General features: G+C 43.4%; 1 protein-coding gene across 21 annotated transcripts in view; it reads right to left on the bottom strand.

The window, feature by feature from the left end:
• Window positions 1-21,976, bottom strand: part of RFFL (ring finger and FYVE like domain containing E3 ubiquitin protein ligase) — a 75,776-nt gene that overhangs the window by 52,364 nt on the left and 1,436 nt on the right. For 4 of the 21 annotated variants that reach the window (XM_021067420.1, XM_021067421.1, XM_021067418.1 and 1 more), the window contains one exon: window positions 18,901-18,975. The exons of 6 other annotated variants lie outside the window; for them this stretch is intronic. In XM_021067420.1, coding sequence (XP_020923079.1) covers window positions 18,901-18,904 — 4 coding nt within the window. In that variant the 5' untranslated portion in view covers window positions 18,905-18,975. Of the gene's footprint in view, window positions 1-928; window positions 1,423-1,942; window positions 2,567-8,862; window positions 12,042-12,080; window positions 12,511-12,577; window positions 12,985-18,900; window positions 18,976-19,488; window positions 21,968-21,976 lie in introns of those variants that run through there. 11 more of the 21 variants (XM_021067419.1, XM_021067427.1, XM_021067428.1 and 8 more) reach the window with 11 other exon arrangements.

Genomic DNA, 21,976 nt, shown 5'->3' with positions numbered 1-21,976 from the left:
TAACAGATGCTGGGTAGGGGAGATAATGAGTTGTTATGTACATGTTGAATTTAAGATGCCTTTTGAACAACCCTGGAGGTCTGTCAAGTTGGCCAAAGCTTGTCAAAATCTGTCAAGTTGGAAATAAGGATCTAAAGTTCGGGGGAGGCATTCCCGTCGTGGCGCAGTAGTTAACGAATCCAACTAGGAACCATGAGGTTGCGGGTTCGATCCCCAGCCTTGCTCAGTGGGTTAAGGATCTGGCGTTGCTGTGAGCTGTGGTGTAGGTTGCAGACGCGGCTGGAATCCTGCATGGCTGTGGCTCTGGCGTAGGCCGGTGGCTACAGCTCCGATTAGACCCCTAGCCTGGGAACCACCATATGCCGCAGAAGCGGCCCAAGAAATGGCAAAAAGACAGAAAGAAAGAAAGTAAGTAAGTAAGTTTGGGGGAGACAGCCGGGCTGGTAAGACATACTGAGGACAACTGAATGCCTGGGCATAGCTGAGATCCTTAGAGGAAGGGCGTGGGAGAAGAGTGAAACCCAAGGCTTTTATGGCAGAGTCAAAGGAAAATGAGAATAAATGATGGAAGGATACTCTGGAAACTGAGAAGAGACAAGGTAGTCTCAAAGCCAAAGGAAGAGGGTTGCTGTGGAAAAAAAAAAAAGAACGGCTCAATAGTACCAAATGCTAGGCAGAGATTAAGTAAGATGGAGGCTGAAACCAGGACCAGAACACTGGGTCTGGAACACAGGAGTTTACTTGTCATCTTCCAGGGAAACAGGAACAGGGTAATGAGAGCAGAAGCCAAAACAACAGAGTCACTAAGAGGATCGGAACTGAGGAAGTACAACATAGGCTCTTCCTATTCTACCCTTATTGAGAACCCACTATGAGCCCAGCACCAGGGATACAATTCTAACAAAACAGGTGCTGCTTCTCAACATACCCTTTGATGCAGGCAACACGGGGTTCTCCTGAGTACTCATCCGGTCTTGGTGAGTTAAGAGACTTCATGACATAACACTGTAAAACAACCATACTTTAAAAAGAAGAAGAAGAAAGCGAAGAAGAGACCTCATGGAGGAAGTGATTTCCAGGCTACAGCTGGCCGGCCCGGTTAAGCAGAAGGGTGTGTCAGAGCCTTGTGTCTGTAAAGGCCTGAAGTAAAGAGAACCTGAACCATCTGGGTAACTGTAAAGGTTAACTTTAAGGGGGGCTACTGCCTAGTGATGAGGCTGAAGACTTAAGAAGCTTAGCAATGGGCGTTCCCTTCGTGGCTCAGTGGTTAATGAACCCAACTAGGATCCATGAGAACGCAGGTTCGATCCCTGGCCTCACTCAGTGGGTTAAGGATCCAGCGTTGCTGTGGCTGTGGTGTAGGCCAACAGCTGTGACTCCATCTTAGACCCCTGCCTGGTGACTTCCATATGCCTCAGGTGCGGCCCTAAAAAGCAAAAAAAAAAAAAAAAAAAAAAAAAGAAGCAACAGCAGCTTAGGGAAGAGCAGAAAGGAGACAGAACAGCAACCTGAACAGAGTCAGGGATGAGAGGTTCTCGGTCTCCACAGCACCTCAGAAACGTGCTGGTAAGTTAGTATTCTCTGCAAGTCAATATACACAATTAGGAGAAAAGCCAATATGTTTGCCTCTCTCTTCCTTTAACAATGGTTTAGTCTGAATAAACGATTTCTCACAGGACACAAAAAGAACCAAAAATACAAGAGCAAAAGATGGATAAAGCTGTCAATGGAACATGCCTCATTTCTCTAAAGTTTATGTAATAAACGGTCTCTAGGCCCAAAGCCACATCCAGGTCCCAAAGGAAATGAAACTTCCCCTAGCATCCCCTCCAAAGAGCTGAAGGACCAACTTTAGGATAGCCAAACTGAAAAAGCACTGACTCATTCTGAAGACTGAGGCTCTTCGGCAGTTTCTACTGCAGCTCAGTCTTGCTAATGTTACCTGATTTTGCCTGTTTCAAAACACTGCCAGGGCAGAAAGCAGGCTGCCTCCAATTCCTGCCGCTGCTGAGGTCCTTGGAGCCCCGTTTCAGATGAGATCATCTCAGGAACCAACAGCAGCGGCTTTCAGGCAGTGAATGGTGCTGCCTGGGGACGTATCTTTGGTAAGCAAGATTGCAACAGAGCAGGCGGTTTACCCAGGGCAGTGCTGACTCACGCCAGGCAAAACTCTATTTCCCAAACAACTCAGCCTGAGCCAACTGCAATCGACTGCAACCTAGAAAAGAGGAGGCACTCCACTGATTTTGTTTTAAATTGAAAGCTGATTACAGGGTGGCGGCAGGGGGCAGGTGAATCTTATTCCCCAGCTGCTGGTCACCCAGAAAGCTCCAGTGGTTGGCCACCTTCTGAAATTTCATCTGAGAACAGCCTGGGGCTCCTGACGGCAAGATTACTGAAGGTAGCGGTTCTCAAGCTCTGAAGATTTCCCCAAGGGACTGATAAAGAAGTTAGCATTTACGAATTAGAATGTCGGGGTCAGAGGGCTGGGGGGATTTGCCCAGTGGCAGCTAGCTGGTCAAATCATCAGGGTGAATTTTGTCAGCTCTGACCAGCTCACTGCTCCCCCCCCCCCACCCCCGCCACCCCCCGCACTAAGCCTCCTCTGACCTCTGTTTCCTTAGCCAGCTCATGTTCTCTAGAACAGACAGATATACAGGAGGGGTTGTTTAATCAGCTGCCACATTCTCTCTGCTAAGGCTAAATTACCCACCCTCACACCTACTAGGTGTTTAAGGAATAGAGAAGTCTAAAATCACACTAACACTTACTTTCAACAGAAAAAGCCTTCGATTATGTCAATTCTCATTTATTGGTCAGCTTTTTAAAAAATCAATTCTAGAATGACTGGCTTATCAACATGTATTAATTATTATTGAATTGGCCCTGACAGGCTAGAACTGGCATGGGTGCTAGACAAAGAAAACAAAAGATTAAGTCCTTGCTTTCTATGTGTTCTCACTTTACAAGAAAGAAACTACAGTTCCTATCAGATCCTTCTGTTCCCTGCTCAGAATTTCCCACGGTAAGCAGCTGTTTCTTAGTGCGGGCATCAAGGCCACACCTAGCCTAGTCCATCCTGTGAGGCAGGTCTCATAAGGCACCAATTCTGGGTGTAGCTGCCAATCCGGCCTGTCATTTAATAAACGTTAAGATTGATTAAAATGTACATGCAGATCATCAGATTTTGAGTTTAAAAAACTACGCTTTTTTTTTTTTTTTTTTTTGTCTTTCTAGGGCTGCACCCAGAGCATATGGAAGTTCCTAGGCTAGGGGTCAAAATGGAACTGTAGCTGCTGGCCTACACCACAGCCACAGCAACGAGGGATCCAAGCCACATCCTCGACCTACACCACATCTCACGGCAACGCCAGAGCCTTAACCCACTGAGCAAGGCCAGGGATCAAACCCAAGTTCTCATGGACACTAGTCAGGTTCATTAACCACTGAGCCACAACATGAACTCCAAAACACTATGCTATTTAATTCTCTTCCTTTTCATGAGGCTAGTTTAAAAAAAGTTATTTCTCCAAATCAATCTCCCTTAATTACATTATTCCAGCAGGATAACCACACTGGGCTTTTAGAAGGTTTTATAAAATGTCCCTCCTTTCTTTCCTCCCCTTCAGTGCCTTCCTTTTCAGAAAATAGCCACTTTTTTTTTTTTTTTTTTTTTTTTTGGTCTTTTCTAGAGCCGCTCCCACAGCATATGGAGGTTCCCAGGCTAGGGGTCAAATCGGAGCTGTAGCCGATGGCCTACGCCAGAGCCACAGCAACGCAGGATCCAAGCCGCGTCTGTGACCTACACCACTGTTCACAGCAATGCCAGATCCTTAACCCACTGAGCGAGGCCAGGGATCGAACCCGCAACCTCATGGTTCCTAGTCGGATTCGTTAACCACTGCGCCACGACAGGAACTCCCAGAAAATAGCCGCGTTTAAAGAAGTTTTCCTACAGTGTGTGTTAATTAGTCTTTTTCAAATGATAAAAGGCATCTTTACAGCAGTTGACAACCATTATCTCATGGCCCACACTTGAAAAAATATTTCTGTAGTTGATGATAAGTCATAAACATCCTAATATGGAGCAACTCACAAAGTACATACAGTACAGACGAATCCGGAAACTCTTCTGGATTAAAACTACAGTATTGTTAGAAGCTTCTGACTCATTCTACATTAGGAAACTTTAAATAAAGAAGAGAAAATCCAGTCGGTACTGTGCCCAGGAAGTCAATGTAAATTATGTGAAGAGCAGCGTGAGGGTCAGAAGCATCAGAACTTCCCACTTCTGCTAAGATGAAGAGCACTCGGCAGGTGAGGGGAGCCTTCTCAGACCATCATTTCCCTCCTGGGATTCTGCACAGTTCCCATCAGTGTCTCCAAATATAACCAGACTCCAGCCTAACTCCTTCTTTGAGATGAGAAAGACTGAAGATTACACACATGGAGCTTTAAAAAGATGCTAAATTTGAACTAACCGCTTCAGGCACTTGAGATGTTATAAGCTTGTATGAAAGCTCTAAGAATATGAGACTGTATGTGAAATAAGAAAAATAATTGTGGCTCTATGCTTAAGCGCTTTCAATATATTTATTTTAAAACAATAAATATATTTTAAAACAAATAAGACAAGTAATTCAGCACCCAAAGCTATATAGGCTGACCTCTCTTGTGTGGTCACAAGAGTTATTTTAACATGTGTATGTGTGTGTGTATGTACACGGGTGTGTGGGGTGTGTGTATCTACACGTTGCAAACACAATACCCATCGTTTTACTTGAGCAGAAGTAGGTGATGGCATTTACAGTCCACATTTGGTTTTTTTCTGATAGATCTTAACATTACAAACAATAAGCAGATATCAAAAGAGAAGTTAAAACATTCATTTCCAGGATTCTGTAGTCTTCCAAATCCACAGAAAGCTATCAATACACACAAAAAGATATGGGAGGGAACAGCAAAGATATGGGCAGGAACAGCAATGGGAGCAGAGCAAGGAGGTACTTTAGCTTTAGCAGTATTCGAATTTTTTTTTTTTTTTTTTTTTTTAATGGCCACATCCTCAGCATATGGAAACTGCCGAGCCAGGGACTGAATCTAAGCCCCAGCTGTGGCAATGCCAGGTCCTTTAACCCACTGCACAGAACCAGGGATTGAACCTGCACCTCTGCAGCAGCTGCAGTCGGATTCTTAACCCATTGTGCCACAGTGGAACTCTCTGAATGTTTTTTACAAGCACGTATTTAAGTATTACTTGGCAATCTAAAATTCAGTTAGTTTTAATTTTTTTTACTGTTTATAAACTACTTTCATCTTTTCCCTTCTCACGCTTTCCTCAACACCTTCCTTTTACCTTCTTCCCCATTCCCAGCATCCTAAATAATACCGCACATTTCCTCTTTTCAACAAACTTAGTTTTATTTACGTCCACATCTTTTTCCTTTTTTTCCTTCCACATCCTTTTTCTGATTGAGAAGACAGTGAACTGATTAAACCCAAATTTCCAGGAACCAGTGGCCTTCTCATTTTGGTGATAATTAAGGATACTGCCAAATTCTACTCTTGGGTGTTGCGGGATCTTATACATTTTTTTTTAAACTAGAGTACCTACTCTTCAAAAAAAGACAATTAATGTCAACGGACTACCTATCATGTAATAAATCACAATTAAGCATGAAAAACGAAGAAAACTTTAGTATACTCAAGAGTCAACTCTAGGGGTACTTAAGAATCAACAAGGGGTGCCAACTGAACATGATCACTTCCCAACCTCATCCCTCAAACTCTCTGAATTAGCAGAAGTGGAAGGAGGCCCCAGAACCAGAATTTATAATAATCATCTCCCTCTCCCAAGGGACTTTTTTTTCTTTTTATGGCTGCACCCGCAGCACATGAAGTTCCCAGGCGAGGGGCTGAACTGGAGCCACAGTTACAGGCCCACAGCCATGGCCACAGGAGCACCGGATCCTGGCCCCATCTGTGACCTACACCGCAGCTTGTGGCAACCCCAGATACTTACCTCACTGAGTGGGGCCAAGGATGAAACCCACATCCTCACAGAGACAATGTCAGGTCCTTAACCCACTGAGCCACAACAGGAACTCCCCCAAGTGATTCTGATACAGACAGGCCTTGGATCGTGTTTTGAGAGACAGGTCATAGCTGTTTCCTAAGAACTACTTTTTTTTTTTTTGTGGCTACACCTGCAGCAAGTGAACATTCCCAGGCCAGCGATGGAACCTATGCCACAGCAGCAACCTGAACCACTGCAGTGACAACACCAAATCCTTAACTCACTGCACCACAAGAAAATTCCCCTCAGCACTAATTACATACAGTAAAATGAAAAGTGTTTTTTTAATACCACTTATATGTGGAATCTAATTTTTTAAATGATAAAAAGAACTTATTTACAAAACAGAAAGAAACTCACAGATTTCAAAAGTAAACTTACAGTTACCAAAGGGAAGTCATGTGTGTTGGGGGGACTGGGGGTAAATTAGGAGAATGGGAATGACATATACACACTACTGTATATAAAATAGACAAGGACCAGGAGTTCCCATCGTGGCTCAGTGGTTAACAAATCCGACTAGGAACCATGAGGTTGCGGGTTCGATCCCTGGCCTTGCTCAGTGGGTCAAGGATCCGGCATTGCCGTGAGCTGTGGGTAGGCCGGCGGCTACAGCTCCGATTAGACCCCTAGCCTGGAACTTCCATATGCCTCGGGTGCGGCCCTAGAAAAGACAAAATATTAAATCAAAAAATAAAAATAAATAAAATAGACAAGGACCTATTGTATAGCACAGGGAAATCTCCCAAATAGTCTGGGGAAAAAGAATGGATTCACTTTGCTGTACACCTGAAATGAATACAATACTGTAAGTCAACTATACTCTAATAAAAATTTTAAGTTTTTTTCCTCCCTCCAAAGACACCCAAACTAAAAAACAGGCTCACAGAGCAGATCTTAGACCTTCGTGCCCTCACCTTCAAGAACCATCAAGAATATCACAACTGAACTGTATTTATTTTGTTGGCTGGACCATTATTTGCCTCAAGCCTCCTACGCAATTATCCTAACTACTCTTAAGGATTTTCACTGTCACCTACAACCGTGTTAGACTGAGACATTTTCACACCTGGGATGCAGTACAAGGGGCTTAATGGGCATTTTTACGGCTGTGAAAATTAAAGTTTACTTGACCCGGCACTATAGTCAAATAAAACAAAGGCAAAGGCACCTGTTGAAAGCAGAGGATTTGACTTTCTGAGGAGGCAGTTTTGCCCAGAAATTCAAACCATGGGATGCTATCCAGCTCATATGTCTCGAGTGCCCAAAAGCCAGCTAATCACCGCAGCATTAGCCAACGCAGGCCTGTGTGCCATTTGGAAGCACAGGCCTGCCGTATAAGATGGCCTCTCCTGGGAGACGGAGGCTGTCACCATGGCGGGATCATTCCATCTGGGGCCAGGAGGACCAGGCAGTCCCTTTAAACTTTAACGAGTCACTTTAGTGTTCAGATCTAGGCACCAGCACTGAAGGAGACGCAACCCGATTCACAGCACTCTGCTACAAAACCACCCCTAAGCTGCAGGAGGGCAAGTGAGCCCAGCCTGTCCCCACAGGTGCAGTCACCAGAATCTGTTCTCTCGTGTAATTCAGGGCACTTTACTAGCCACTGTGCATTAATACTTCAGAGAGCAGAAAGGTATCCGGTATCAAGGGTACAGAAACTCCCTACCTCAGGCACAATGAAAAACTAGATTTCTAAATGTCAGGAATTGAAAAAGCAGCAAGCCCATAGGAAAAGGAAGACTCCAAAGCTGACAGGACACTGTCAGATGACCTGATGACAAGATTGGGAGAAAGGAAATCAGCGACGTGACCAAACTGCTATCTTGGGCAGCTGGCTTTAGAAACCTGGCAATGGAAATCCTGGAACCTTTGGATAACTGTCATTTTCTTTCTTTTTTTTTTTTTTTTTCTTTTTTTGCTTTTTAGGGCCGCACCCTTGGCATATGGAAGTTCCCAGGCTAGGGGTCGAATCAGAGCTACACCTGCCAGCCACAGCCACAGTCACAGTCACATGGGATCCAAGCTCTCACGGCAACGCTGGATCCCCGACCCACTGAGCAAGGCCAGGGACTGAACCCGCATCCTCATGGATACTAGTCAGATTCGTTTCCACTGCACCACAACAGGAACTCCAACTGCCATTTTCTTTCTTTCTTTCTTTTTTTTTTTTTGCCTTTCTCTAGGACTGCTCCCGCGGCATATGGAGATTCCCAGGCTAGGGGTCTAATCGGAGCCATAGGCACTGGCCTACACCAGAGCCACAGCAACTCAGGATCCAAGCCGTGTCTGCAACCTACACCACAGCTCACGGCAACGCCGGATCCTTAACCCACTGAGCAAGGCCAAGGATCGAACCTGCAACCTCATGGTTCCTATTCGGATTCATTAACCACTGCACCATGACAGGAACTCCCCAACTGCCATTTTCTATACAAAACTATTTCTTCATTTTTTTTTCCCCCTGATCTGCTAATACAGAAGGGCAGAGGAAAAGGCCCTTGTCATCAAATTCCATCACCTAAACTCTAGTAGCTTCCTAATGAAGCGACTTGGTAAGCTCATGTCCTATTCCCCAGTAGCCACCCTCTCGGAACAAGGATTCTATAATTCAGCTTTGAAGATTTCCTTAATTCATGAGTTTTATTTACTGTATACCTCTGGATACATTCTCATCCGCTCTCTCCTCCCGCCCCTTCTCTTTCTGTCTCTACCTCCTCATACTCATGCTCTGCTAAATTTTCACCCCAGTTTCCACTGAAGATGCCACGAGATTCAGTTACCTTCATTCAGGTGCCCAAGTCTAGTGGGGCCTTTGTTGACACGTGTTTCATCTTGATGGGTGACTTCTAGCCAAGCAGATCAGATTCCCTGTGCACCTAAAGTTAATCTTCAAACTGGCTTCCCAGGCTATGGAAATAAAAGGACAAGACTGCACAGCTTGAACATCCCATCAAGGTAATCAAAGTAATGGAAGAGGGGAGAGAAGACGGAAGGAATGATTTCAAAATAAAAACTGGGCTGTGCATTTCAGAAGCACTTAAGAAAACACTCCATCTGACTAAGCAGCTGATGAAGAGACAAATACCCAGAGGACTACGCCGTCCCTAAAGATTCCTGTGCTCACAGTTTGTGCTTCCCTCCAGGTTCTGCAGGAGATCACATTATAAAATCAGACCTGCATTATTTATAATAAAGTGGATAGACCCTAACACCCAGAATTCTACTGGTGTACTTGCAAATAAAGCCACAACCTGATTTCAAGCCAAACCCATGTAATAAGGAATAAAATACATATTGTTCAGGTCTTTCAAAGGTTTCTCTTGTCCCTTTTACAAGACAACAAAAAAGGTTAGAGAAAGGAACCCAAAGCTTCGTCATAGGTATTCAGCACTTGAAGAATCACAGGGGAAAATGCCCATAATATATTAGGCACTGGGAAAAAAAGCGGGGGTGGGAGGCAGTACAAAATAGCAGGTGGGGAATACACACCCAAGACATACATAGATACACAGCAAGATACAAAACACATATAGTTAAAGTCTAGAACCATTTAATAGTAGGTACTTGTGGTAGGGATGGACACTTACTTTCTGCTTTACGCATACACTTTTGGCTATTTTAGCATTTTTTTTTAATGTGCAGTGTGAGCTAATTAGCATTACCAAAAATAAAGTACCCAAGATCATGTGGACGAATAAAATGAAACAAAACTACTTGAACACATTGTTAGGGCCATTCTGTGCCAAATGTTCAAAACATTCAAGGCTACATTCATTGCAGCAAATTTACAGAGAATTAACCAGAATTCCTGGTGTTGGGACAACACCGTTCCTTCATCATCACTGGCAGTACCGAGCCACAAACAGGGCTGTGCTAGGTCCTACCAGGCAAAGGGGAAGGTGAGTGTTGGGCTCACAGTCCTTGCTTCCCCCAAGGTTAGCCCTGGTCAGACTCCCCTCTCTCAAGGACACCACAGCAGGGGATTTAAAAAAACAAGTCAACAGGAGTTCCCTCATGGCTCAGCAGGTTAAGGATTCAGTGCTGTCACTGCTGTGGCCTGGGTCACTACTGTGGTGCGAGTTCGATCCCTGGCCTGGGAACTTCCACATGCTGTAGGGGCACCTCCCTGCCCCCCCACCCCTCACACACAAAGAAGAAGGTCAATAGACCCCTGAGCACTGCCCGGAGACAGAGCCACATGGAGGGCTAAACACCCACAACTCACAAATCTTTGCTCTTTGTCAAATCAGTTTTACAAGCACATCTGAGGAACTTAAAACCCAGATACGCTACCTATTAAAAAAGTTAAAACTAAAAATGGGGACAACACCAAATGCCGGCACGGATGCAGAGAAAGTGGATCTCACACATTGCTGGTGGGACAGACTCTTGGGAATACAGTGTGGTAGTTTGTTTAAGAGACTAAAGATACCCTTGCTCCAAGACTCAGCAATTCAACATTTCTGGGCACTTAACCCAGAACTTAAAACTGTGTCCACACAAACATCTAATACATAAATGGTCATCATGGCTTTATCTGTAACAGCCCCCAACTGGAAACAACCAATAATAGGTGAATGGTTAAAAAAACATGGTACATCCATACTGCACTACTTATGCAATTTAGCAATACAAAGGAATGGGCCATCCTGAATACAACTTGGATGGACGGCTACTTCCAAGGGAAAAATGCCAACCTCAGAAGGCCACGTATTGTTATAATTCCATTTCCCTAACGTTTTAGAACTGACAAAATTATAGCAAGAGAGAAGAGAACGGGGTTGTTGGGGGAGAAAGATGTATGTGATCACAAATGAGTATTATTCATTCTATTGTCCCACCACTAAGGCGAACTTAGGAAGGTGAACAGTTTGTAACGCAAAGCACATTTCATAATATTCAGCCATCCCTACTATGTCAGAAATTTAAAAAAAAAAAAAAAAAAAAGATTCTTTAAGCATGGGTCAGTTGCTGACTTAGCCACCGGAAATATATTTCAGGCATTACCTGTGCCTCATTCCTCCCAGTATTTTTATCTGAGCTTTCCCAGGCCCACGAGCAATAAGCCAGAGGAGGCAACAGAAGTAACTCATGCAGAGTGAACTCCTGCTGCAATTTCGGCTCAGCATGCAGCCCAAAGTGTCCTGCTTGAAATCAAAAGCATCTGAAAACTGCAGCAATTACACAAATAGATTGTGAAAGATGTGGGGCACCTCACATGTGACAGGCTTCTTACTACAAACGGTTTTTCCTGCAAAAGTCTCAGTAGCAGTCTCCAAAATGCGAGGGAGAGGTCAGTGGAAAAAATGCAAATGATGTTTCCTCTGTGATTCGCTAGGCCAGCCCTCACATGTACCAAGAGCAAGACACATTGTCTCAAGCCCAGATAACAAAGTTGTACTCCTATACTCATCAGGGCTTCCTACTGAAAGTGGTCTATCACCATTTACTCCGCCCTCGCGTCCAACACGGGCCCCTCAGAGCACTAACACCTACAGTCGCTTATACAGAAGGCAATTTACCATGAAGGCCTAGTGACAAACAGGAAGACACTCCAAAAGAAAAAGAAAAAGAAAACTACAAATAAATTCTCCCTGAACCCAATGCCTTAGCTGTTTAGCCAAACATGACTTTGAGGGTGACTGGGTGATATATCAAATACAATTACAATTTGATTCTTTCCTTTTGGTCATGCCCAAGGCATGAAGCTTCCAGGCCAGGGATCAAACCTGCACCACAGATGTAAACAGAACCACAGCAGTGACAACCCTGGATCCTTACCCACTGAGCCACACGGGAACTCCAAGGGTACGATTTTAGAATGAGGAACAAACTATAAAACAATTTTTCAGTGTTAGTAGAATTAAAACCAGTAAAGCAAGTAACAAATATTGCTGATATCACTCTAAAGTCACAATTTACACGAGGAGGCCCCATGTATAAAAAGATTATTTTAAGCCTACATCATATGAAACAGAACCTATTTCTAAAAACTTACTCTGAGAAGAAATCATAATCTGAGAAGCTGACGGGGTAAGAGGCAGCTGGAGCCTGGTGGTTGGCAGCAGGCCTTTCCAGCCAGACTGCTTGGGTTCCAGCACTGTGTGACCTTAGGCCCATTCTTCAACTCCTCTGTGCCGCATCTCCTGATCTGCGGAACACAGATGGTGCCTACAACCCACAGAATTTTGGGGAGGGTTAAGAGAGCTCACACAGCAATGTCTCTGGCACATAGTAACCACACATAGTAACGACCGATCATTTTTATACAGGTAAGATAAGGCAAAAAGTACCCCAAGGCTATAATGACCAAAGTCCTCTGTAGGTTGGCACACAGCCTGAGAACACGCTAGTCTATTCAACAGTCACTAACTAGGAAAGAAAGGCCCAGGGAGCCTCATCACAGCCCAACACCCCCCCCCCCATTAGAAAGATGGAGTTGGCTTTAGAGATGCTTAAAGAAAAAACCCTTGACCACTTAGACACAGGCAATACCTTTCTCCCATTTCTAGGTTTCCCAACTCTTCAGGAACAACCACAGACATTTTGGAATCGGGAACATAAACTGTTTCCAAAAGCGTCAAACAATGCTTGTCCAAAGGGCCTGATATAGCTAGTAATTTAGACAGCTGGGCTAGGAGCCACAGAAGCTGCATTTTCCAACTAGTATTGCTTTGGAACAATTGAAACTTTCTCCAGGGCAAAGTCCAGACACAGAGAGCAGTGTTCCCTGCAAACATCGAAACAGTTTCATTATTGTTTAACCACCAAAATAACAGCTCCAATAATCTATCAAGTTTGACATATCATCCAACTAAGCCATTTAAACGAGGATGCAACACATGCATGGATTTTTCCCCTGCGTTAAACCAACACTCTTTTTTTTTTTTTTTTTTTTTTTTGTCTTTTTGCCTTTTCTAGGGCCGCTTCTGTCGCATATGGAGGTTCCCAGGCTAGGGGTCTAATCAGAGCTATAGCCGCCGGCCTACACCACAGCCACAACAACGTGGGATCCGAGCTGCGTCTGCGACCTACACCACAGCTCATGGCAACACCAGATCCTTAACCCACTGAGCGAAGCCAGGGATCGAACCTGCAACCTCATGGTTCCTAGTCAGATTCGTTAACCACCGTGCCACGACGGGAACTCCCAACACTCGTTTTGACATTAGAGCCACAAAAACTAATAATGACTGTTCCTAGGCTTCTTATAAAAAGTTTCTAAAGACCAAACACACTGAGGTGCCTCAAAGAAATGGCACACCCTCAAATTCTATTTTCTGTCCCCCACCCTTAAGCGTCTTTGTTACCTATAAGTAAAGTTAGAGGCCAAGTAGCTGGAAATGCCTTTCTTTTTTTTTTTTTTCTTGTCTTTTTGCCATTTCTTGGGCCGCTCGCACGGCATATGGAGTTTCCCAGGATAGGGGTCGAATTGGAGCTGTAGCCACCGGCCTACCGAGAGCCACAGCAACGTCTGAGACCTACACCACAGCTCACGGCAACGCCGGATCCTCAACCCACTGAGCAAGGGCAGGGATCGAACCTGCAACCTCATAGTTCCTAGTCAGATTTGTTAACCACTGTGCCACGACGGGAACTCCTGGAAACTCCTTTCTAATATTTAGTCAAAAGAGGTAAATATCCCTCCTGATATAGGCACCAAATGCAAGGTCTGTCAATATATTCTTAAATGTATTAGAGCTAAGTATCCTCACCAAATCCTCAAGTATTAAAATTGTGCTTCTGGGAGTTCCCATTGTGGCTCAGTGGGTTAAGAATCCCACCAGTATCCATGAGGATGCAGGTTAGATCCCTGGCCTCGCTCTGTGGGTTAAGGATCCAGTGTTGCCACAAGCTGTGGTATAGGTTGCAGACGCTGCTTGGACCTGGCGTTGCTGTGGCTGTGGCGTAGGCCAGCAGCTGCAGCGCCAAGTGGACCCCTAGCCTGCCTAGGCCTCTGCCGGCCTATGCCAGAGCCACAGCAATGTGGGATCCGAGCCGCGTCTGCGACCTACACCACAGCTCATGGCAACACCAGATCCTTAACCCACTGAGCGAGGCCAGGGATCGAACCCACAACCTCATGGTGATGAAAAATTCATCATGTACCATGGGTTCAGCTCCAAAAATTAAAAAAAAAAAACTTATGGAAAGCATATTTTAATATTTTTTTATAATAGTAATATATAATAACAAATTTCAAAATTTCCCCCTTTCCAAAAATGTTTGGTTGGGAAGACCATGTGTATAATAAAACACATGTAAACCTTTACATGCTATGGCATCAAGAACTACTTTTTTGACATGATATTCAGAACTCTTGAATTCTGTACCAGTCCCTCCCAAACAAAACTAGTGGTTTATTTTTATCTGTGCTGTTTCTAAAAAGATGAAACAAGGAGGATTTCAGGTGGCTATTTGTGAGCATTTCCACAAATAACCATGCAGGTGTGGATGGCTGATATCTCAAAAAAAAAAAATTAGATGTAACTGTCAACATATTTTCATTTTTAATATTAATTTTGGACACATTGATATGTTGTATTAAATTTTTTTTTTTTTTTTTTTTTGGTTTTTAGGGCCACATGTGTGGCATATGGAAGTTCCGAGGCTAGGGGCTTAATCGGAGCTGCAGCTGCTAGACCTACACCACAGCCACAGCAATGCTGGATCCTTAACCGACTAAGGGAGGCCAGGGACTGAAGCCACATCCTCATGGATACTAGTTGGGTTCATTATCGCTTAGCCACAAAGGGAACTCCAATAAGCTGTATTAAAATTTTTAATTACCATGAGGTTGCAGGTTCGATCCCTGGCCTCAGTTGCCGTGAGCTGTGGTGTAGGTCGCAGATGCAGCTCAGATCCCGCCTTGCTATGGCTCTGGTGTAGGCTGGCAGCTGCAGCTCCGATTAGACCCCTGGCCTGGGAACCTCCATATGCCATTGGAGCAGCCCTAGAAAAGGCAAAAAGACAAAAATAAATAAATAAAATAAAAATTTTCATCAAATAAGTACAATTTAGGGATCTGATGACCATCACCCAGAGGTAAAGCTGCAGAACGATCATATTTATGTCCCCATTAACTGCTGGCTCGCCATCAGGATTCCTTAAGGGCTGGTCACCAACTGTGTCAACAGTCCAGACAGTTGGGAAACACTGAGCTAGAGCAATGGGCGTGCGGGCGATGACTCAGAGTCACCTGGAGTGCTGGGTCCAACCACGTGGGGAGGGTGGAAGGGAAGGCGGAGGGCCCCTTGTCCAGCTCTCTGGGAACATCTGGGCGCCCCTCTCCCCATCTGACCTACAGCAAACCCTGGCTAAGGTCACCTTCGGCTCTGACACAGAATGGTTATGCAGTTTCTTCCATCAGGATATGATCAAACGATAGAGGAGGGTATCTGAATCTAGTCACGCCCAAAAGGTAGAAAGAGAGGTGGACAAAAGTGAGAGAACCTGAAGGCCTAAGAATTTTCCAAAGTGGGCTGGGCAAGTCCTGGTCCCGTCCCTGCAGTTACTCCTTTTTTTTTTTGTGTTTTTTTTAGGGCCACACCACGGCAAATGGAGGTTCCCAGGCTAGGGATCAAATCGGAGCCACAGCAACATGGGATCCAAGCCATGTCTGCGACATACACCACAGCTCATGGCAACGCCAGATCCTTAACCCACTGAGCGAGGTCAGGGATCAAACCACCATCCTCATGGATGCTAGTCATTGTTTTGCTGAGCCATGACGGGAACTCCTGCAGTTATTCCTTCTTACCCCACACCCCTTGCCCCACATTTTAATCCCTAACCGTTCCTCTTCACCTCCATAAAATCCAAATTGCCCAAACAATTGGGCTGCTGGCCTGCAAAATCAATCCTGATAAACATCCTTGACTAAGGTTTCCTCAAAGTAGCTGTACTTCAGCTGACTCATTCCTCTAAAGCCCTGGGAAACACTCCTCCCGCTTCCCCCAAGTCAGAACACTCCTTTTGTCCAGCATTTTAGAATAAAGACTCATGCTCCGGTGGATCTTCTTTCACACTAGGCAAGATAATAATTTTGCATGGTCAGGAGTTCCCTGATGGCTCAGTGGTTAAGGGCTTGGAGCTGTCACTGCTGTGACTGGAGTATGACCCTGGCCTGGGCACTTCCATGTGCCTGAGACGCAGCCAAAAAGATAAAAAAATAAAATAAAAAGTAAAATTAAAAAGCCATGTTTATTTATTTACTTATTTTGGTCTTTTTAGGGCCACACTTGAGGCACATGGAGGTTCCCAGGCTAGGGGTTGAACTGGAGCTGTAGCTGCTGGCCTACACCACAGTCACAATGCTGTGGGAGCTGAGCCGCATCCACGACCTACACCACAGACCACTGCATCCCCAACCCACTGTGCCAGGCCAGGGATTGAACCTGAGTCCTCATGGATGCTAGTCAGATTCATTTCCACTGAGCCACAACCGGAACTCCCAAGCCATGTTTATTAATTCTACTAATAATTACTAAAAACCACTGACATTAAAAAAAATAATAATTTAGCATGGTCAAAAGGGGGTTTAATTCATTGGCTATGGACCCACTGACTCAAGACCTAGGAGAAGGTTGGAAGTCATCTGAGGATGAAGCTTGGTTATTTCTCAAGTAGACATCTTAATCACTATGAAAGTTTTTTTTTTGTTGTTTTTTTTTTAAAGGGAAGATTCACAGAAATAGCTGGAGGGACAACAGGCCTTCCTATATCATAAAATGCAGTGAATCGTGTGCCATTAAGTCTGTAGACATGTGATCAGGACTAAGACTAGACCAATTTTTCAAAGTAAATGAAAAGGGAAAAACAAGAAGAGGCTGCTCCATTTGCTTAAGAAATGCTTTTTTCTCCCCAAGTCCTTTAACATAATCCAGCAGTTGCAAATAAACAATGGTACTGATTACTGGCAAATTACATTTAACCACTCAGAGGCCAACAGAGCCTCCAGTGGGCCTAACTTCCTGTTAAGTTTCAGGATGACTAGGCAACATTTCTTCAAAGTGGATCAAGACAGTTAAAATGTTTCAGCAAATCAGAACTGGCTCCAAGTAGTTCAAACAGGGGTGAGCTTTCCCCTACCCTTAGAAAGGGCTGCCCCAGGGAGAACCGACCACTCCACAACCACAGGTATGCACTTCCAGAAAAGGCATTTGAATGTTAAACCAGGAGGTGCAGGCTTAACCTGTAGCATCAGAGGGGGCAGCTTTCAAAAGTCAAGTAACACTAGCTCAACACAACTTTTGTAAAGTTCGAATCCAGCACATGGGGGATAGACACTGAAAAAGGCTGCTGAGAGAGCAAGAAGGTTTTGCTTCTCTTTTTATAAGAGAGGACAATGGAGAAATTACCAGACCAAGGTCACTTTCCATTAAAAAAAAAAAAAAAAAGTTAGCAGCTTTAACCAAGATTTAAAAAAAAAAAAAAACTTCATAGGTCATAACTCCATGAAATCAGGAGCGTGGTAAAAAATCTCTCCAAGAATCCTGTAGGAAATTAAGTGTGGATTAGGATAATTAAATGTAAAGTCTCCTTGAGAGTGACTTCTGTCCCTGTAGACTAGAGCCAGTTCTTTCGTATCACAGAAAACCTGTGAAGAGGATTTGCCAAGGCATCACAGCCTTTCTACTTTCACATCAGGTCTGCAAACGCTATGATCTAAAAGGAACAGAGCAATGATTTGGGGAGAGAATTAAATCCTATGGCTTATCAGAGAAAACCACTCCATTCTCTAGTCTTTGCAAAAGTTCACATGCTCGTGTAACTGTAATATGCTTAGGGGTTTCCAAAAATTACATACATTTCCTCAAAAGAGATATAGGAAAAAATATAATCACGGGGTAAAGGCCAAATATTGTCTCTTCTGAATGCTTAAGTAGCCAATTATGTGTCTTAATACATTAATTCTGTCGAGAGAAAGAGACTATTACAGGAAAGTTGAGTAAGACATCTTCAAAAAAAATGTACCCTGGGGCCTAAGTCCATTCAGCTGACGGAAAATCACCCCCTCAAAAAAGCAGTTTTATACAAAATCTAGTATTTTAATTTCCTGGCTGCCAAGAGAAGCATATAAGGAGCAGAAATTAAACTAATTATGTCAGCAGCACAGTGAACAAAACTTTAATTCTATTACACACTAGTTTGACATTTGCTGAAGAATACAAAGGCCCTTAAGGGTAGAAACTTCTTTAGAATATAAATGATTCCCAATCGATATGACAAAAATTAGTCTGGGCAATAAACAGAGTCACGGTTTACAAGGGAAAATTCAGCCAGCATCCCTAATTCAGAATTAAAAAAAAAAAAAAAATTTAAAGTAGAGTATGAGAAACAAATCTCTACAACGGCTTTAATCTCTCCGTGATTTCCATATGTTGTACCATTAATAGGTCCTTTAAGCCAGTATTGTACTAATCAGCTTTTTTAACATCTAGCTCACAAAAGAGCCTATTCATTTAGCTGGGAGACAGGTGTTAGCAACCAGCAACCTCTCTTAGCTTGGGTTCCAGGGGCCTGGTCGGTGATGACTGCAGCATGATTGGCGAGTGGAAAGGGAGGCGAGAAGGAAAGAGAAACAAAAGCACCCGGGGCAGAGGCGGGGGGAAGAGATAAGGGAAAAAAGAGACGTCAGGTGCTACTTCAAGGGGCCCCCTCAAAGCCTAGTGGCCTGATCTGAGCTCCCGGGCCGGGCCCAGATCCTTGAGGCAGAATTGGGAAAATGTCTTTAATTTATTCCTGCAGACAGTAATTCTGACACTCCACGCGTTGAAAAAAATGTTTTCAAATGCCCCATGACTCATTCCTCTTACCCATCTTCTCTACTTCTTCACTTTAGTCCTCACTCTTTCATACGTTTTCTAAAAAAGCTGACTGAGTAGATATTCCTGGAAAGAGATAAAGACCAGGCCGGATTTAGAAAGACATCTTAAGCCTACGGAATAAAAAACCCTAGGAGAAAGGGGGAGACGAGAACATCCATTGAGTTCCGCACAGCGTACAAAGAACAGATTTTCTCTTTTCATCCACAGAACAATGCTACCAGGTATTATTTTCATCTGGCAGATGAAGAAAATGAAGCCCACAGAGATTCAGTAAAAGGGTCTAAAGTAGCATAGGCAGGAGGTGGGATTCAAACACAGTGGGATTCAAAACTACGTTTATCTATTTCCTGAACTGTTACTTTCCCCAAGTTTAATTCCCTAACTAGTATTTCGCGCTCCCATTCTGCTTTAAATCAGACGGTTCTATAGTTCAGCAGTTTTTCTGCCTTCCAAGAACTCAGCCCAAGACCTGTGACTAAATTGTATTGCCTATTAAGCATCCATTATTTCCAATAAGCGCATCAGCTATGGAGAAATGAAACATCTGGCAAGTTGGCTGTATTTTTCAAATCCTACCTACAGAGAATTCCCAGGCAGCTCTCCTAGCCAACACGGATCAGAACGAGATTTGATGACCCATTCGGACCTCCAGTGGTTTCCACATTATCATTCATTTGTCCACTCAGGAAATAAAGGAAGCTACTTTCACCAACCCTCCCTCATGACTCGTGATAGATAATACAGCAGAGGGGGCCTCTCGGTAAAGTAATTTACATACAAGTTATAAAAGCTCTTTGTTATCTGTCATGACTAGGAAATGGGCTATTCTAGCAAATCAAGCATCCTGAATAACATAATGATGCTTTTAAAGGGACTACCAATTTATAAAGAATTTCAAGGCAGTACAACAGTGGCTCCCAAACCCGGCGGCAAATCAGAATCACTTGGGGAGCTTTGTGGACGTAGATGCCTAGAGTGGCTTTTAAAATGCAGATGCTTTGTCATCACTTATCCACTCAAAAAAAGAAGACTCCAGGAGGTGGAGCTGGGAAATCTGTATTTTTAATGGACCCTTCAGTAACTCAGTTGCAAACTGCTAGGTATGGAATCTTTTAAGGAGTGGCTGGCTTTGGAGAACTCCTTGCAATACAACACACTAAAAAAGCTAAAGCTGCATGAATACAATGTGACCTTCTTTTGATGATTCAGGAGACTTCAGGATCTCCCAAGGCCACTAGTTCATCTCTCACTACTAGTCACTATGCTGACAAAACCAGACGGGACGAAAAGTTTAAGATGATTTCATATTAGGAAAACGTAAGCTGGTTTTTCCAGCTTTTTACCATCAGATTTTTTTTTTAAGAGCTGTTTTTCCCCCAGAGTAAACTCGGATTGAATGCTTGCCTTGAAAAAGGAAAATGTTTAAAAACAGGCAGATTCTCTTAACCAATTCAAAACGTTAACAGACCCAGATGCCTCAAAAATGTAGAATATTCAACCTGAGCTAGGCAAAGAGGAGAACTTAATGAATATAAAGGAGGATAATAGGTTTAAGCTAAGAATGGCATCACAGGATTCGATAAAACCACTGTCCCGGGCCCGGGACAACTGATAAATCCTGGAAACTGGGAGAGGGGAGATCTTTCAATACCTAAGGCCAATGATTCCGACCTATCTAGGCTGGCTTTGATGTGAGATAGAATAGGATATCCTATTAAGAGCCCAACTGGTCTTCGGATTTTAAAACCCTGTACATAATACAAAGTCACAAAACAAGAAAGCAAATCTGTGTGTTTGGATACAAAAATATTGCCCTTATTACTGCCAGAATCATTCTTATATAAACACAACTACTACCAATAACCAGTAACCAAACAAAAATAATAACTAGGAACCATTACCAAACAATAACAGGATGCAGCTCGTCCCTTGAAACTTCACCAACAGCAGTTTAAACTATGCATTCTCATTAAACTCTAAATTATAACTCCGGGAGTTCCCTGGTGGCCTAGCGGTTAAAGATCCCGGGTTGTCACTACAGTGGCGAGGGTTCGATCCCTGGCCCGGGAACTTCCATATGACGCTCATGGGAAAAAAGAAATAACTTCAACAGGGGTATTGCAGGGATTTTGAGATTCAAGATGGAGAGTTTATATATCTTTTCCCCCAAATATAAACACTACAGCCAGTACCAGTTTAATATAAAAGTCTCTAATCTACCTTTAAAACAACAGCAGTATTAAAGGTTCTATTTTAAGAATGAAAAATCAAGGTGGAATTAGTCCCCCTCCTTAGGTTTATGTAGGTGTTTTCATCAAGTCCTGGGCACAACACTCTTACAGATGGAAGTGGCTCTTATTAAACATCACAGTGGACATGTACTTAAGAGAAGAAACTCTGCCCTTTTGTTATTGTAGCTGTTTGTTTTGTCTTTTTCGGTGCTAGTAACTGCAAAATGCTTTTTCCACAATTTTAAGAGTCCTTAAAGAAGCATTCCTGTTAGATGATGCTAAGAGTTCAACTGGCTTGGCCATTAGAAAGTTGGAAAGCAAATTAATTTCTAACCTGAGAACGGCTTTGTTTTTGTGGGTATTATTTTAGTAATTGGTTAAATTAAGTCAATTTAGAAGATTTACAACCCTTGATCACACCCAAAGGATAACAGCTGTCTTCCTGATCAATACGCAAGTTTTTAATGGGCTGATCTTCCTAAGTAAATAGACATTAAAATGTGTGTGTCCTAGGTTACATGGAAATTTTCTTCTTGCACAATCAATTTATCAGTTAGCCCTGCCACAACAACCTGCAATTGCTGTACACGGTTTTCAAACTTAAGAAAAATAATACTTCTAAGTAAACTGTAATTTTTGACTTGTACTCTGAAGTTCAGGATTATTAGGAAACAGACCGTGAAGTTTCAGAGATGCCTGCTATCATCTGTTGCCTTGAATGTGCAAAAGAAGGCAATCAGGAAAAAAGGATAAAAAGTTGTCAAACCTGAAATGCTCTGAATGAAAAGAATTATTACTGCTAGCTCCCACCCTAGAATTCTGAATACAAACTC

The sequence above is a fragment of the Sus scrofa genome, chromosome 12 (assembly GCF_000003025.6).
Source record: "Sus scrofa isolate TJ Tabasco breed Duroc chromosome 12, Sscrofa11.1, whole genome shotgun sequence".
Lineage (NCBI taxonomy): Eukaryota > Metazoa > Chordata > Mammalia > Artiodactyla > Suidae > Sus > Sus scrofa.
This window is presented reverse-complemented; position numbering and strand designations above follow the sequence as displayed.